The sequence below is a fragment of the Phoca vitulina genome, unplaced genomic scaffold, assembly GCF_004348235.1.
Source record: "Phoca vitulina isolate PV1807 unplaced genomic scaffold, GSC_HSeal_1.0 scaffold63, whole genome shotgun sequence".
Taxonomy (NCBI): domain Eukaryota; kingdom Metazoa; phylum Chordata; class Mammalia; order Carnivora; family Phocidae; genus Phoca; species Phoca vitulina.
Genome location: NW_022589766.1, coordinates 4,707,376 through 4,724,392, shown reverse-complemented (window position 1 = coordinate 4,724,392; position 17,017 = coordinate 4,707,376). Strand labels below are relative to the sequence as shown.

The following is a 17,017-nucleotide window of genomic DNA, read 5'->3' as shown; positions in this document are numbered from 1 at the left end:
CTTAAAAAAAAGAAACAACTTGAAGTAGCTCCCACAGATAAAATGTGTGAGCTTCAAAAACAATAATGACTAAGCTTAGCTATAATACAATAAGTAAAATGGGGCACTTGATTGGCTCTGTTGGTGGAGCATGCAACTCTTGATCTCGGGGTTGTGAGTTTGAGACCCATGCTTGTAGAGATTACTTAAAAATGAAATCTTAGGGCGCCTGGGTGGCTCAGTTGGTTAAGCGACTGCCTTCGGCTCAGGTCATGATCCTGGAGTCCCGGGATCGAGTCCCACATCAGGCTCCCTGCGCAGCAGGGGGTCTGCTTCTCCCTCTGACCCTCCTCCCTCTCATGCTCTCTGTCTCTCATTGTCTCTCTCGCAAATAAATAAAAAATCTTAAAAAAAAAAAAAAAAAATAAAATCTTAAAAAACAAAAAAAAAAAACACAAAAATTCACGTCTTCATCACTAAGAAAGAAAAGAAAAGAAAAGAAAAGAAAAGGCTGCTCTTTATAGAAAAATACCAGCCAGGGGTACCTGGTTGGCTCAGTTGGTTGAGCATCTGCCTTTGGCTCAGGTCATGATCTCAGGGTCCTGGGATTGAGACCCATGTCAGGTTCCCTGCTCAGCGGGGAGTCTGCTTCCCCCTTTCCCTCTGTCCCTCCCCCTGCTCGCTCACTCTCTCTCTCAAATAAATAAATAAAATCTTAAAAAAAAATACTAGCCAACAAATATAGGAGGAGTTAACGGAGTTAACAGTTAGGAGGAGTTAACAGAATTAGAAAAATCACAAAGTTGTAACTTCTAATGTAATAACTGACCCAGGCAAAAACATCAATGAATGCTAAAACCACTTGGAGAAAGACTGTTGGGGAACATGGTGCTACCATATCACTTTACAGATTATTTATTAATTGCAAAAGAAAAAAAATGTACCTTTATAACCAAAAGACCTGGCAGTCTGACCACCATGACTGAGTGGTTAGATTTAGCATCATATATCATGTGCCTCCTGACATGACAGAATACCATGTGCTTTACCCATAAAGCATTCTTACCAAAATATGTTTAACCTGAATCTAATCAAGCCTCTAGAACTAATTTCCAGTTTACAGGAAATTCAAAAGGGAAGTTAAATATCACCAAGAAGAAATATCCAGAATACGGGACATTCTATGGGACAGGTGGCCTAGAGTTTTCAAAAAGTCATTGTCAGGTGGGGTGGGGAAGAGTGGGGGTGGGGGGAGAAAGAAAACATTCAAAATCAAAGAGACTAAAGAGTCGTATCCATTTGTAATGTGAACCTCGACTGGGTCCTGATGGAGGGAAAAAAACTACTGAAAGACAAGACATTCTTGGAACAATTATGGGGGATTTGACTATGAACTGAACATCAGAAGTAATGGAATCATCATTATTGTCTTAGCCACAGTAATGACATCCCAGATAGCAGAGAAGATCCTTATTCTTTTTTTTTTTTTTGAGATTTATTTATTTATTTGACAGAGACACAGCAAGAGAGGGAACACAAGCAGGGGGAGTGGGAGAGGGAGAAGAAGGCTTCCCACCGAACAGGAAGCCCGATGCGGGGCTCGATCCCAGGACCCTGGGACCATGACCTGAGCCGAAGGCAGACACTTAATGACTGAGCCCCCAGGCGCCCCAAGAAGATCCTTATTCTTAGGAAATAAACCACTGAGATATTTCAGGCTGAAGTTTCAAGATGTCTGCAACTTACTGTCAAATGCTTCAAACCACACAGATACAACAAATACGGCAAAATGGTTAACGATTAAATCTCAGTAGGAGGTATTTAGGTTTTCACTGTATTATTCTTTCAATTTTATTGTACATTTGACAAGTTTTTAAAACAAAAAGTTGTGGGAAAACTTGCAAAGCACCAGTCTGGGATCATAATCAGAAATGGCGCCAATATCAGAAATAGGAAAACAAGCTGGCTTTAGGGAAAAGATAATTTTTACTTATTTTTTTGAATAAGCTCCACACCCAATATGGGGCTTGAACTCACAACCCTGAGATCAAAAGTTGCATGTTCCAGCCAGGAGCCCTGATAATTTTTATTTTTGATATGCTATACTTGAAGTGTCTAAGAGGTCAAATGCAGAGATTTGGGAGTCCTCCACATAAAAAATTAAATATTAAGTAGATGAGATTTTTTTTTTTAAGGAAAAGCATGCGTACAAAGAAATGCAATGCTGTAAGAATTAAAATTTGCCAAATACTTTTGAGAAAGAGGAAGAGATTCAATTTTTTAAAAAGTAGAGAAGAGTCATTCAGAAAAGGGAAGGAAAATCATAAAGGCATAATATGAAGAAATCAAAGGAAGACAGGGTCAAGTACAGCTGACAGGTCAATGCTAGAGAATACAAAGAGACCCATGCCAGGTAAAAGATTTGTGCATTTAGTGACCACAAAGCCGTTTTGAAGAGAAGTTTCCAAAGTACGGTTACCGAAGAAATGTAGGAATGGAAGTAATTATTATGAGATTAAGGAGACGGTTAGTAAGAAAAGAGAAGCAATTGCTGCTTTCATTCATTCTTAAAGTCTGGCAGGAAGAGAAGAAAAAGAACCAGATGAGCAGAAAGGTCAACTGAAAGGTTTTTTTCAAACTAAAAAAGACCTGTGGCTGGCTGAAGAGACAGGCAAGGCATCAATAAAAAATGAGATAATGCTTTACGTGCTATTCCCACCGCAGAAACAGCCACATATTATATGACTCTCCTCAAATTACTCATCCATCTCAATCTCACGTAACCACATCTAATTTTATATTCTTACTTGCTTTACACATGAATCTTCAGGTCTCATTCAAGGCTTCTTTCTAGATAAATATTAACTGTCTAAAAGAATCATCAGATATATATATTGTATTTACTCTGATCAGTCATATTGGCTAGCTAGGTACAGAATTTTTTTTTTTTAAACATTTTATTTATGTATTTGACAGAGAGAGACACACACACAGCGAGAGAGGGAACACAAGCAGGGGGAGCGGGAGAGGGAGAAGCAGGCTTCCCACCGAGCAGGGAGCCTGATGCGGGGCTTGATCCCAGGACCCTGGGACCATGAACTGAGCCGAAGGCAGACGCTTAACGACTGAGCCACCCAGGTGCCCCTAGTACAGCATTCCTGAAAGAACACTGTCATGCCAAGAGACTGTCAAGCCCGCAAAATAAACATTTCTGACACCTACCAGCTGCTTGAATTTGTACTGCACATATGGCCGAAAGGATGCATAAATAAATCTTGAAAAGGCCAGTAAGTATTTCTCACCACACAAAAGTTAATATATCCTAGATATGGAAATTCTATTAAACACGTTGTTTCACACGTAAAAAGTAGAGAAAGTGCTTTTAATGAACTAAGAAGTAAAATAAAACCTCATTTACTTACGAAAGTGCTGCTCTAGCCAAATCATGTGGCATCAGGTCCTTATACCTGAGGAAAGAAAATAAACAACTTGAACTAAAAGCCTAGAAGTTTAATAAAAACTGTTTTCATTCTATTTGAAATCCGTAGAGATAACATCTAACACATGCTGCTGCAAAATGCACTTCATTTTGCTATCAAAGGCAGTCCATCATTTCAAATGAATCAACAGTGTGACTACTATTTGTCATCCTTAACAATCTGGCAAGCCTTAACTCCTACTGAGCTGGCTAAGAATCTAAGAAAGATGTGGCCCAGTATCTCACTGTTCAGCACGACATATGTTACATACTCTTTAAAACTAAACTCCACCTTTTAAGTTCTCTTTAATTTTTAAAATATATTATTTATTTTGTAATGCCCAAAGGGACATGCAGGATGTATTAGGACTTTTAAGAAACTTTCTGAAGTAATTTGAGATTTACGACAGAATTGGAAAGATAGAACCAGACCTCCTGAATACCCTCTGCCTGGCTTCCCCTAATGCTAATATCTTATGGCACTATGATGCACCAGTCAACACTAAGAAATCAGCACTGGCACAATTCTATTCGCTAAGCTGCTAACTTTATCTGGGTCTCACCAGTTTTTCTACAAATTCCCTCTTACTGGTCTGTTCCAAGACCAAATCCATGCATTTAGTGGCCATGCCTCTGTTTCCTCCAATCTGTGACAGTTTCTTAGCCTTTTCTTGTCTTTTGTGACCTTGACACTTGAAGACTAGGGTCATGGGTTTGGGGGAAGAATACCACAGAGGTAAAGTGCCCTTCTCATTGCTTCATATCAGAATGTACATGATAGCAACATGACTTATTACTAGTGATGTTACATTGATCACTTGGTTAAAGCTGTCTGCCAGTTTTCTCCACTATCTTTCCCTTTCTGTACTCAACTTAAGTAGTCACTAGTCCTGCCCTCACTCAAGGGGAGGAGAATTAAGCTCCACTTCTTAGTGGAAGGAATAACAAAGGATTTGTGGACATATGTTAAAAGCAACACAGTAATTAATAAATATTTGGGGGGAGAGAGTTTTGAGGCTACGCAAATATCTTGTTTCTCAACATTTCTCAACCACTCATTTTAGCATTCATTCGTAGATCTTGCTTGCAGCAATTACTACCGTGGTGTTCTAATGGTGATTTATTTATTTTCCTCGTTTCTTCTACATTTATTAGCTGAAATTCTTTGGCAAAGACGATGTGTCCGTTCTCTCTCTCATATCTATTCAATCATTTATTTATATCAGATTGGACTCATACAAATATTCTTTGGGTTATGATGTAACACTCTGTAACCACCACTTACAGCATTACTTCTATAAGAAAATGCTCTCTAGATTCTACACCAGATGTTTAAAAAAGAACATTTACTGTTTTTTTTTGTGTGTGTGTGTGTGTACATGTGTGTGCATGTCTCTTCCACAAGGGCATTACACACTGCTCTGCACCATGCTCTTTACACTTAACGCATCTTCAAGAGCTTTCTATATTAGTACATAATGACAGGCCTCACTATTTTTAGCAGATGCCTAACATTCCCCAGTGCATTTTTAAGTTAGTGACTGCTTGTTCAAAATACAAACATCAAAACAACCTGAACGGAATAGAACTATTGTTTCATTTAGTTTGAACCTAGTTACCAAAGTCCATTATCAGCTTTTGGACAGACTGGGCCTCACTTGGGGACAGAAAAGGAAAAGAAAAGTCTAAGGAGAACAGCAGTTTGGTTCTGGGAAATTTTTGTATGCATCTAGGATCATCTGGTTCCATTTACTTGGGGTTGTGCCATGCTGGGATTTGGACCAGCCTATCAACCACAATTCTGATCATTTCCAGGAAGCCAAAGCAATGAATTAAAGGCCCTGGTAAATACCTAGGGGCCCACAGACTCAGGATTCAAACTTCTGAAGAAGCACAGAAACAATGTACGTATCTCCAGACAAGGAAAGCATATCTCTGCTGGAACCAAGGTATCTAGACGCACACTAGGTTTTCAAAATAGGGCTGGTTCAATCTGAAACTACACTATGCCTGTTCATGAGAAAGGATGAAAAACAAATTTTGCCATATTATTTTACCACCGGCTTGACTTATTCTACATTAATTTCATAAAAATGCTATCCATACATTAGTCCACTAACAATAGTATTACCTACTGGGTTACATTTACAAAGACCACCTTTCTTTTTTTTGAGACACAGAGAGAGAGAGAGAGAGAGAGAGAGAGCGCGCGCGCGCAAGCATGCACGCACGCCCAAGCGGGGAGGAGGGTCAGAGAGAGGGAGAAGCAGACTCTCTGCCGAGCAGGGAGCCCAATGTGGGGCTCGATCCCAGGACCCTGAGATCATGAACTGAGCCGAAGGCAGACACTTAACCACCTGAGCCACCCAAACGCCCCTACAAAGACCACTTTTGAAAGTGTCTTAAAAGAAGAAGTAAATAAAGTACGTGGGGTGATAGATGTGTTAATTAATCCAATTGTAGTAATTATTTCACAATGTATATCGTGAAATACGGTTTCACGGTTATAAAAACTAAAAAATCATGTTGTACAACCTAAATATATACAATTTTTATTTGCCAATCATACCTGAATAAAGCTGGGGAAAAAAGGAAAAAAACAAGAGCCAATCATTTCATACTTACGAAGTGCCTGACTGTAAAAACGGAATGCGAACACCATCCACCACCACGATATTCCTTATGTTGGGTTTCGCTAAGGTTTTCTTTGATTTGGTCTGGGCGGCTTTAAGATAAAGTTCAAAGAACTGTTAATTCAAATATATGAAGTCAGATGACTTTTTACATTTTTAAAGACAGACATTCTAAGCAGAATTACCTCATTCAATGCCAAGAAGCATTTGCCATTTACCAAACCACTTCAATTAAAAAACAAACAAACAAAAATGCTAAGAAATGGACTAGCATTTACAAGTTTCCAAACAATATTTAAGGTAAATACAGAGATTATACCTAATGATGAGGGTGTTCATGCTATCAAGAAAACGGTTTCTTTTTATCAAATGTTTGACAATCTATCACATTGAAAACAAACAATATGATACACGTCTGTCCTTAGTATTAGAAGTCAAAGGGCACCTACCTGGTTGGCTCAGTCAGCAGAGCATGCAAATCTTGATCTCTGGGTTGTAACTTTGAGCCCCAGGTTGGGTGTAGAGAATACTTAAAAAAATAAAAATCTGGGGCACCTGGGTGGCTCAGTCAATTAAGCGTCTGCCTTCGGCTCAGGTCATGATCCCAGGAGCCCCACATCCTGCTCCCTGCTCAGCGGGGAGCCTGCTTCTCCCTCTCCCTCTGCTCCTCTCCCTGCTTGTGCACGCGCGCTTTCTCTCTCTCTCAAGCACACGCTCTCTCTCACTGAGATAAAATCTTTAAAAAATAAATTAAAATCTCAAAAAAAGAAGAAGATATCCCAATAGCTGGTATTTGCTCTTCACAAAGCTTAGTATTCTTGCCTTTTTATGTAGAAACAAAGGCCATCTGGTTGGTGACTCTTGCTATTCTGCAAAAACCTAGAATGCTTCCTGATTCTGTTTGGCTCAATTTGTCTACTTTCTAACACGAAAAGAGCAACCTTTGTGCCAGTATAGGACTGGCACAAAAATAGACTCAGATCAATGGAACCGAATAGAGAGCTCAGAAATAAACCCATGCTTATATGGTCAATTCATCTATGACAACAGAGGCAAGAATATACAATGGGGAAAAACAGTCTCTTCAACAAATGGTGCTGGGAAAACTGGACAGTTACATGTAAAAGAATGAAACTGGACCACTTTCTTCCAGCATACACAAAAATAAACTCAAAATGGGTTGTAAGATCTAAATGTGAGACCTGAAACCATAAAGCTCCTAGAAGATAGCACAGGCAGTCATTTCCCTAACATTAGCTATACCAGTATCTTTCTAGATATGCCTCCCGAGGCAAGGGAAACAAAAGCAAAAATAAACTAATGGGGCTACATCAAAATAAAAAGCTTTTACACAGCAAAGGAAACCATCAACAAAACGACAAGGCAGAGGCTTGGCTTTAGCTCAGGTCATGATCTTGGGGTCGTGAGATTGAGCCCAACGTCGGGCTCCTCCCGTTCAGCATGGAGTCTGCTTCAGATTCTCTCTCTCCCTCTCCCTTTGCGCCTTCCCTCTATTTGCACTCTCTCTCAAAAAAAAAAAAAGAATGCAAAATATATAAAGAACTTATACAACTCAACACCAAAAAAACCCCAAATAATCTGATTAAAAATGGGCAGAGAACCTGAACAGACATTTTTCCAAAGAAGACATACAAATGGCCAATAGACACATGAAGATATGCTTAACACCACTAATCAACAGGCAAATGCAAATCAAAACTACAATGTGATTTCACCTTATACCTGTAAGAATGGCTAAAATCAAAAAGATAAGAAATAATAAGTATTGACAAGGATGTGGAGAAAAAGGAGCCTTTATGCACTGTTGGGGGAAATGCAAATTGGTGCAGCCACTGTGGAAGACAGTATGGAGGTTCCTCAAAAAATTAAAAACAGAAAATACCATAACTGGGGTGCCTGGGTGGCTCAGTCGTTAAGTGTCTGCCTTCGGCTCAGGTCATGATCCCAGGGTCCTGGGATCGAGTCCCACATCGGACTCCCTGCTCGCCAGGAGGCCTGCTTCTCCCTCTCCCACTCCCCCTGCTTGTGTTCCTGCTCTCGCTATCGCTCTCTCTGTCAAATAAATAAATAAAATCTTAAAAAAAAAGAAAATACCATAACAATCTAGTAATTCCACTACTGGGTATTTACCCAAAGAATATGAAAACACTAATTCAAATAGATAACATGCACCCCTATGTTTATTGTAGCAGTACTTACAATAGCCAAGATATGGAAGCAACCCAAGTACCCACCCATAGATGAATGGAGAAGATGTGTATACACACACATACACACACGCATGCACACACACACACACACAATGGAGTATAAAAAAAATGAGATCTTGGCATCTGCAACATGGATGAACCTAGAGGGTATAATGCTAAGTGAAATAAGTCAGAGAAAGACAAATACCATGTGATTTCACTCATATGTGGAATTTAAGAAACAAAACAAATGAACAACGAAAAAAAGACAAGAAAACCCAGACTCTTAAATAAAGAGAACAAACTAGTGGTTGCCAGAGGAGATGTGGGGCAGGGTGAAACAGGTGAAGTGTTAATTAAGCGTACACTTATCTTGATGAGCACTCAGTAATGTACAGAACTGTTGAATCATTACATTGTACACCTGAAACTAATAACACTGTGTGTTAATTATACTTCAATAAAAAGAGAGCAACCTTTCTCTAATTTTTTAATTAAAAAAAACATGAATATATGCTTGTGGCAAAAAAAATACTAAAATATGGAGAATAAAAACTAAAGTTCTCTCTTGATGTCTTCCCCTGCCATATTATTTCCTTTGGGTTAGATACTGTTAATTTGGTGTATATACTTTCAAACTTTTTTTCTTTTAATGCATGTACACGCATATACTTATGTATACTTTTCTGACCTTACCACGCCTACTAATATCATAAAGAATTATTGATGATAAATATCCCCAATCGACTTGAAGAAAGTAATAGTCAAAGGTAGGAGTCATGATAAAATGGGGTACAAAGATTTCCCTGGCAGCTGTAATGGAGATGTTCTGGTGAAGGACATAAAGGCACAGGGGGATAAGCAAGGAGGCCGTGGCAAACCCAAGCACGTGGTGCTAAAAGCCAGGATAAAGGTAGCATCGATGTGTGAATGGAAAGGAACGGACCAATGCAAGGGATTTTATAAAGGAAGACGAGGTATCCTGGTGACCAATCAGATACGGAAAGAAAGAAAAACAGGACTATAACGGAAGCTTTAGAGCTTAAGAAAACCTAACCATTCTACACAGAGTAAGAACTAGTTTGGGAAGAAAGAGGACTTCACTTACAAACATGCTAACTTTGAAGTGACAGAGATACACCCAGGTAGATATGTCCCTTCGACAGGTAAAGCTCTGAAGAGAAGTGAGGTACAGACAGGAGAGCCAGGAGATATTTGCAGTTTAGAACGAAGAAGAAAAACAGAGACAGATTTTATAGTGCCTGCTCACCCATTACCCCCACTAAAGGCAGCTGCCCTGCTCAGAGTCCCTGCCAAAGGGGCAGCCACAGACACCGTGTCCCTAAGCCCACAGCAAGGCTAATTAGATTCCAAATACGTACTGGACCACAAAAGTCAATCCATAGAATGGCCAACCAGTAACTCATGTCATCTACCTGTAAGTGATACGCTATGCCAGTGAGATTCTCTCTCTTAGGAATCTACACAAAGAAGCATAAAGAAAAACGCTAATTAGTTGAAGCTGAAAGGATGCCATGAGGAAAAACCAGGGTACTGATAAACTGAGGTTACTTGTAAGCCAGTTATGGGGCAGCGAAAAGCTTGAGTGTGCAAAGAAGCCAGCAGGAAGAGTGGAGGATATAAAGAGAGAAGTCGCAAAGCCAGGAAAGCAACAGACTATCAGCCCACGAGAAAGACAGAGCAGCCAGTCCCTAGGGCTGCTTGGTTCCTAACGCCTCCCCAGCTGCAGTACACTCTGGCCCTCTTATCCTTCACGTGAGCGCGTTCACTGCTCACAATTCAAGACACTTGGCTTTAAGTCAGGGGGCAGAGAGAAGATGTAGGACAGGAGGTAAACCTGAGGAGAGAACAGTGCATGACAGCAAAAGCAGGAGGGTATCAAGGAGCACAAGGTGGTCAAATGCTTCAATCCTCACGGAGAATGAGGACTGCAAAGAGGCCACTGAATTAAAAGATTCTGCAGATTACTCGTGACTGACCTTGGAGGGAATAAAGCAGTAAGGGGAAGTCAGATGACATGCCATCATGTCATTCCACTGACCTCATTTCCCTTTTATACACTTACAGATAAAATTCAAATTCCTGACTCTTCTAATGAATTCCCTGCTTACTAGGCTCCACCTTAACCATCCCAAAGAATTTCCCCCTTCTCAACGTGTAATAAGATGAGCAAGCTCCCAGCCCCTCACACTGCTCATTTGCTCATTTCAACGTCGCTGCCTTTTTCACGTACCCTCCCATCTGAGTGGCCTCTTCTGTCCATCTAATTCTTACTCATCCTGCAAGGCCTAGTTCACGTTCCACCTCCTAGTAAAGCCTTCTCTGATAACTACGGTTACCTGTAGTTCCTGCCTCTGAACTTCTGTGGCAACCTCTGGGGCAACAATTGGCTATTCTAAACAATTTAGCATATTATAAAGTAATTAAACTAATGCTACAAGCCACATTTAAAAATAATATTCGTTATTCATTATGTACTGAACAGTCACCCAAAGGACTCTCATTCTGTTTCTTGTGCACACTGGCTCCTACCCACATCAGAATTTTCTCAAAGGCTCCTTTTTATGTATTCCACAGCATATGGGCACACAATAACAATGTATTATAAGAATCTGAGTTGGGAGTTAAAATATCTGGGTTCTAGTCCCTGCCCTGCCAAAACTTTATTACTTGCTGGACTAGATGACCTCCTCCCAACTCCAAAACCTAGGATTCTATGGCTGATATACATTCTGTATTTTACACATACAATTAGGGTCAAAGCAGATAAAATATGTGTCATGTATTATCCCTGTGTGTGTGTGTGTGTGTGTGTGTGTGTGTGTAGACATAGATACGTAACAAATAGAGATATAACCACTGAATCAGTCAAAATTTCCATCAGACACTTAAGTCCATCTAAAGACTGAAACATCAATAAATTCTGTATCCCTCTATTCTAAATCCTTTATCCTAAGAGTTCTGTCAAGCACGGACATTCACATGAGCTTCAAGAGAAATACGTTATAAAATTACTGCAACCTAAAACCTGTTCAGCATAAGCCTGCTCCCTCCCCACCAATCAGTTGGTCACATTCCTTTGTCTTATCATGTGCTTTCTTGTACACGATCTTCAGCAGGACCAACACAAATCACTGTTAGACACCAGGGATATAAAAAGGCTCCAGTCTCACAAGGGCTTGCAATATAGTTGAGGAGACAGAAACAGAAAAAGTTAAAGAATGGTATAAAGGAAAATGCTCTAAGTGGCCAGATAAATGCTTTCCCTCTGTTGGTATTCAGTTTGACCTCCCAGTTGTCAAGAATCGGGTCCATTTGTGTGACTGCAAAGCAAAAGCATGCAGGCAAACATTTGAATTAGAGAAAAGGTAAATGAGACAAAAAGGAATTATTCTTCATGAAGCTAAGACAAATCCATTTTCTAGCTAGAATTTAGAGGCCAGAAGAAATATAATTGTTACATGACAACATGAAACTAAGCTAGGTGGGATTAGGCAATAGACCTCTGACAATATACTATATGTAAAATATAAAAATATTATCTTACACTCATAGTGGGCTTAGTTTTCAAAGTACTTTGAGATATCTTCATAACTTGAGGCTAAGACGCCTAGAATTATTATTCTTTTTTAGACAAAGAAATTAAAGCACAGGGAAGTTAAGTGACCAATTCAAGGCCACAGTGCCCAGAAAGAGACAGAACTGGGAACAGAGTAGAGGTCTTCTGAATTCTGGTAAAGTGCTTTTCTATCAAACTATTGTCCAAGTAGAAATACCGTAATAAACCAAAATCATAAATCATAGGTCACTTGAGGACCCGAGCAAAGAGAATAATGGTATGAACATGTCAGAGTGTTTTAAGCTCTGGCCAGTGAAGATACGTATCTACACTGGGTTTACCAAGGGTCGGTATGACCATATAAAATCAACGCATTTCCCTACTTTTTCATTTCATATTGACTAAATAACATTCTTTTATTTTTTCTAAAGATTTTATTCATTTATTTGAGAGTGAGAGAGAGAGCAAGCGAGCATGAGCAGGGGGTACGGCACAGGGAGAGGGAGAAGCAGACTCCTCGCTGAGCAGAGAGCCCGACATGGGGCTCAATCCCAGAACCCCAAGATCATGACCTGAGCCGAAGGCAGACGCTTAACTGACTGAGCCACCCAGGCGTTCCCAACAACATTCTTTTATTTACTAGTTCCCCAGTCACCCACGTTTCAGGAATGGGTCCTCTTGTATATGTTCATCAACAGAGAAGCTTACCAGTAATTGCAAATTAAAAATCTGACTTTGCCTCAAGAATGTCTGTACGGTCATCATCTCCTGGCCTGACAGCCGAGTAAACTGACCAGCAGGGTTCATGGACCTGCCATGACTCCAGCAGCAGCCTCCTGTCAACCCTACACCATGCAACATCATGACTGGTTAGCCCTATATTGTTTTAATTTGAAGGCAATAGTGATGTTCCTGTTGCTCATAGAAAAGGAAGACTTTGCAAATTAGTCTTGGTTTTTATTCAGAATTCACAGATCTAGAATCTAACACTTAAACCAGAAATGTTTATTTTATAAATTACTGTACCTGGGGCAGCTCGTAGCTGGGAGGAACAGCTCAGAGGTCTTACAGCTAGAAGATAAAATAAATTGTTTACAAAAAGCAGTACAATTCAATGCCTGTGTAAGATGCTTATAAATCTAAATCTCATCTTAAAAAAAGAAGAAATTAAACTTACAAAATCGGAGGGCCCATTTTGATGTATTGGGAAGATTTTTAAATGTGTAAGTCAAGATGGAAGTCATTCTGAAATCTGAAAAGAGAACAAAAATATATCCTGGGTTATTTGAACAATTTGTGGCTTAATAGTCTATGATCTCTGATAATCTTATCCATGGTAACTATAAAGTACTATAAAATTTAATGTATTACCAACTATCCTTCCTCTAATAATATTCTCATAGCTACACTGACATGTCTTTCATAGCGTGCAAATGACAATTTTAAGCATTATCATTACACTCTTTGTAAGAGATGAGAAAACTGAAGCCTACAGGGATTGAGTGACTTGCCCAAAGAGCCACAGCTAATAAGAGGCAGAATTGGGATCTGAAGCCAGGCAGTCTAGCTCCAGAGTTTATGTCCTTCTCCAGGGCCAAAGGAGTAGAGAGGTTGCTGGACATGACCATGAAGCCAACAATGTTAATTTGCTGACTTTGAAAGCTGTATTGTGATTAGTGCACTATTCAGGGGTGGTGTAGTGTCCTGTTAGCAGCTTACTTCCAAATGCTCTAAGAAAAAAGTTTGTGCATTGCACTTGCTACTTTTTATTAAGATTTTATTTATTTAAGAGAGAGAGAGTGTGTGAGCTGGAGGGAGAGCGAGTGGGAGAGAGAATCTGAAACAGACTCTGCACTGAGCATAGAGCCTGATGGGGGGCTCAATCTCACAATCCCAAGATCATGACCTGAGCTGAAACCAAGAGTTGGCTGCTTAACTGATTGAGCCACCAGGCCCCCCTCACTTGCTACTTTTTAATAAGTTTGCTACGGTTTCAAAATAATTTAAAAAATATTAAAACCCTACATATCAAAAAATATTTAAAATATATTAGCTGCTCCCCTAAATTCTTAAAAAATGAATTCCTACAAATCAGGAAGAAAAAAAACGAGCAAAGGACATGAACACACCATTCATAGAAATGGAAATAACATATGGCTCTTAGATATATGAAAAGAAGTTCAAACTCATTCCTAAAAGAAATGCAAATAGAAACCACCAGAGAGATACAATATTTGACCTGTGACACTGGCAAAGACTGGAAGGTCTGACTTACTCTGTGTGCTAAGAGTATGCACAAAGATACTGCTGCTGAGAGGCCAACCTGGGGCAATCCCTATGGAGGGCAATTTGCCAATTAACTGTCAAAACTGTAACTGCATTGATCCAGCAATTCCACTTCTACTTCCAGGACGTTACTAACGCACATGGGACATGCATGTCACCACTGTTTGTAATAGTAAAATACCAGAAGAACCAAAAATAGGGAATTGATTAAGTAAACCACACTACAACCACCCAAAGAAGTATTATGCAGCTATGAAAGATAAGGAAATGGTTATATACCAATATGGAACCACACTGTTAACCTGTATTAAGTGAAAAAAGCTAGGTGTAAAATAGTATACAGCTACTACTGTTCATGTCAAAACGAGGAAAAATAATATATATATTTCCTTGTATCTATATAAAATATCCCTGAGGTAGAAATAACACATTAAAAAGGAAGGAAACTGAGTAACTAGAGGACAGGGTGTAAGGAAGACTGGTCATTGTCCATCTTTTATAATTTCTCAATTTTGAAATACGTTTTAACTTAAAAAAAAAAAAAAGGTAAGAATAAGCTGGTGAAATTTGCCTATGAAGGTGGTGGTAGACAGCCTCCAAGATGGCTCCCAATAATCTCCACCTTTATTTATTTATTTATACCCTTGTATAGTCACCCCCAACAATGTACCACAGTTGGTCTGTGCAAACAAAAGAAGAGGGGCCCCTGGGTGGCTCAGGTGGTTAAGCGTCTGCCTTCGGCTCAGGTCATGGTCCCAGGGTCCTGGGATCGAGCCCCACGTTGGGCTCCCTGCTCAGCGGGGAGTCTGCTTTTCCCTCTCACTCTCCCTCTTCTCACTCAAATAAATAAATAAAATCTTTAAAAAAAAAAAAAGAATATATCAGAAGTGACGGCATGTCACTTCTGAGATTAAGGTATAATGAATACTGCAGCTTTGCTCTTGTTCTTTCTCTCCAATCACGCACTCATTCTGGGGGAAGCCAGCTGGCACATCTTGAACAGCCCTATGAAGTGACTCACGTGGTGAGGAACTGCCACCTGCTAACAGTCACCTGAGCTTGGAAGTGGATCCTCAAGCACAGGCAAGGTCTCAGATGACGACTGCCCTGGCCAACATTCTGACTGCAACCTTATGAGAAATAAAGTCAGAACAACCCAGCTAAGTCACCCCCAGAAGCTGTATGAGATAATAAATTTTTATTGTTTTGATCTGCTAAATTTTGGGGTAATCTGTTACACAAATATAATAGATAATATAAAAGCCTTAAAAAGATAATATGGGGGCACCTGGGTGGCTCAGTTGGTTGGGCGTTTGCTTTCAGTTCAGGTCGTGATCTCAGGGTCATGGGATCAAGCTCCACCTCGGCTCTCTGCTCAGCAGGGAGTTGCTTCTCCCTCTCACTCTCTCCCAAATAAATGAATGGAATCTTAAAAAAAAAAAAAAAAAAAAAAAAAAAAACCCTAACTTTCTCTTGGGTTTTAAAAAACAAAAAAAAGGAGCCCTAAACATTTCAAAAAAAAAAAAAAAAAAAAAAAAAAGATCACATTTTTCCGAATATGTGGTTTGAAAAGAGAAGAAGGAATCCAAACTCTAGGCTCACCAGCCTAGGGATATTCAAAAGACTCTAGCCACGGAGACACAAACAGGCCCATGAGATAAGCACCCCTGTTTGCAGAAGGTACACATGTCACACCAGTCTTAGATACAAATTCCCTTAAGTAAGGGAGCCTGGGTGGCATAGTCTGTTAAGCGTCTGACTCTTGGTTTCGGCTCCAGTCATGATCTCAGGGTCCTGAGACAGAGCCCAATGGGCTCCACGCTCAGGGTGGAGTCTGCTTAGGACTCTCTCTCTGCCCCTTCCACTGTCCCTCTCTCTAAAATAAATAAATCTTAAAAAAAAAAAAAAAAAAAAAGATTCTCTCCCTCTGTCTCAAAAAAAAAGATAACATTTCAAATAAGCGGGGAAAAAGATGAATTTTTCACTGAATTTGTTGGGGAAATGGCTAATCATCTGGAAAAAACTTTAGGTCCATAACTCATACAGGTACAAATCAATTCCAGATGTGATTAATCTAATTTTATATATATATAGATTCAGAGAAAATATTTGTAATGCATAAAACAGACAAAGGGTTAATATCCATAACCCATAAAGAACTATTACAAATTATAGACAAAAGAGAATCTATAATGGAATCTGTGGTTTTCACCCAAATATCCATTTGACTCCATTATGCAATTGCCATATGTAGTTTACAGGGGATTGAATCCAGCCCAACTCCAGGGTTTAAACCAATCAGAATAATTTCATTCTCTTTGCCTAGATCATTGGTTCAGGTAACCAAGGCCTAAAACAATGGTGCATAGTATTGACTTGATTTAGGAATAATAATTTAGTCAGTCTTACATTCCAGTCAGTATTCTGCCTGGAATTCTGGAACATAAATCTGTCCTTCTGAGGCTTGGCACAGCTACCACAGTTTGCAAACATGAAAAAAGCTAATCTAAGCACAGAGCTGATCGATCCCAAAAGAGGACAGAGCCGAGAATTTCCGGAAAAGGAAACTAGAGCCCTAACTGAATCATATCCGAAACCCATCCTCCCTTTGTGCTTTCCAGTTGTTAGACAACAAACCCCTTGAATAAGACAATTTGAGTTGAATTTTGTTATTTGCAACTGAAAGGTTCCTTACTGATACATGACTAAAGGAAAAAAAGCAAAAGAGCAATTCACAGAAATAAAAATGTTAAACAAAATTTTAAATGTTCAACCTAACAATAAAAACATTTTTTCGGGGCGCCTGGGTGGCTCAGTCGGTTAAGCAGCTGCCTTCGGCTCAGGTCATGAT

At 39.6% G+C, this 17,017-nt stretch overlaps 1 protein-coding gene across 4 annotated transcripts in view; it reads right to left on the bottom strand.

Moving 5' to 3' along the window:
- HADHB (hydroxyacyl-CoA dehydrogenase trifunctional multienzyme complex subunit beta) overlaps positions 1 to 17,017 on the bottom strand; it is a 37,644-nt gene that overhangs the window by 17,147 nt on the left and 3,480 nt on the right. Inside the window, exons 1-5 of one of the 4 annotated variants that reach the window (XM_032391469.1) lie at positions 15,455 to 15,476; positions 13,058 to 13,132; positions 12,907 to 12,951; positions 6,083 to 6,182; positions 3,402 to 3,446 (exon numbers count right to left, since the gene is read on the bottom strand). In XM_032391469.1, coding sequence (XP_032247360.1) covers positions 3,402 to 3,446; positions 6,083 to 6,182; positions 12,907 to 12,951; positions 13,058 to 13,124 — 257 coding nt within the window. In that variant the 5' untranslated portion in view covers positions 13,125 to 13,132; positions 15,455 to 15,476. Of the gene's footprint in view, positions 1 to 3,401; positions 3,447 to 6,082; positions 6,183 to 12,906; positions 12,952 to 13,057; positions 13,133 to 15,187; positions 15,294 to 15,454; positions 15,477 to 17,017 lie in introns of those variants that run through there. The other 3 variants (XM_032391466.1, XM_032391468.1, XM_032391465.1) reach the window with 3 other exon arrangements.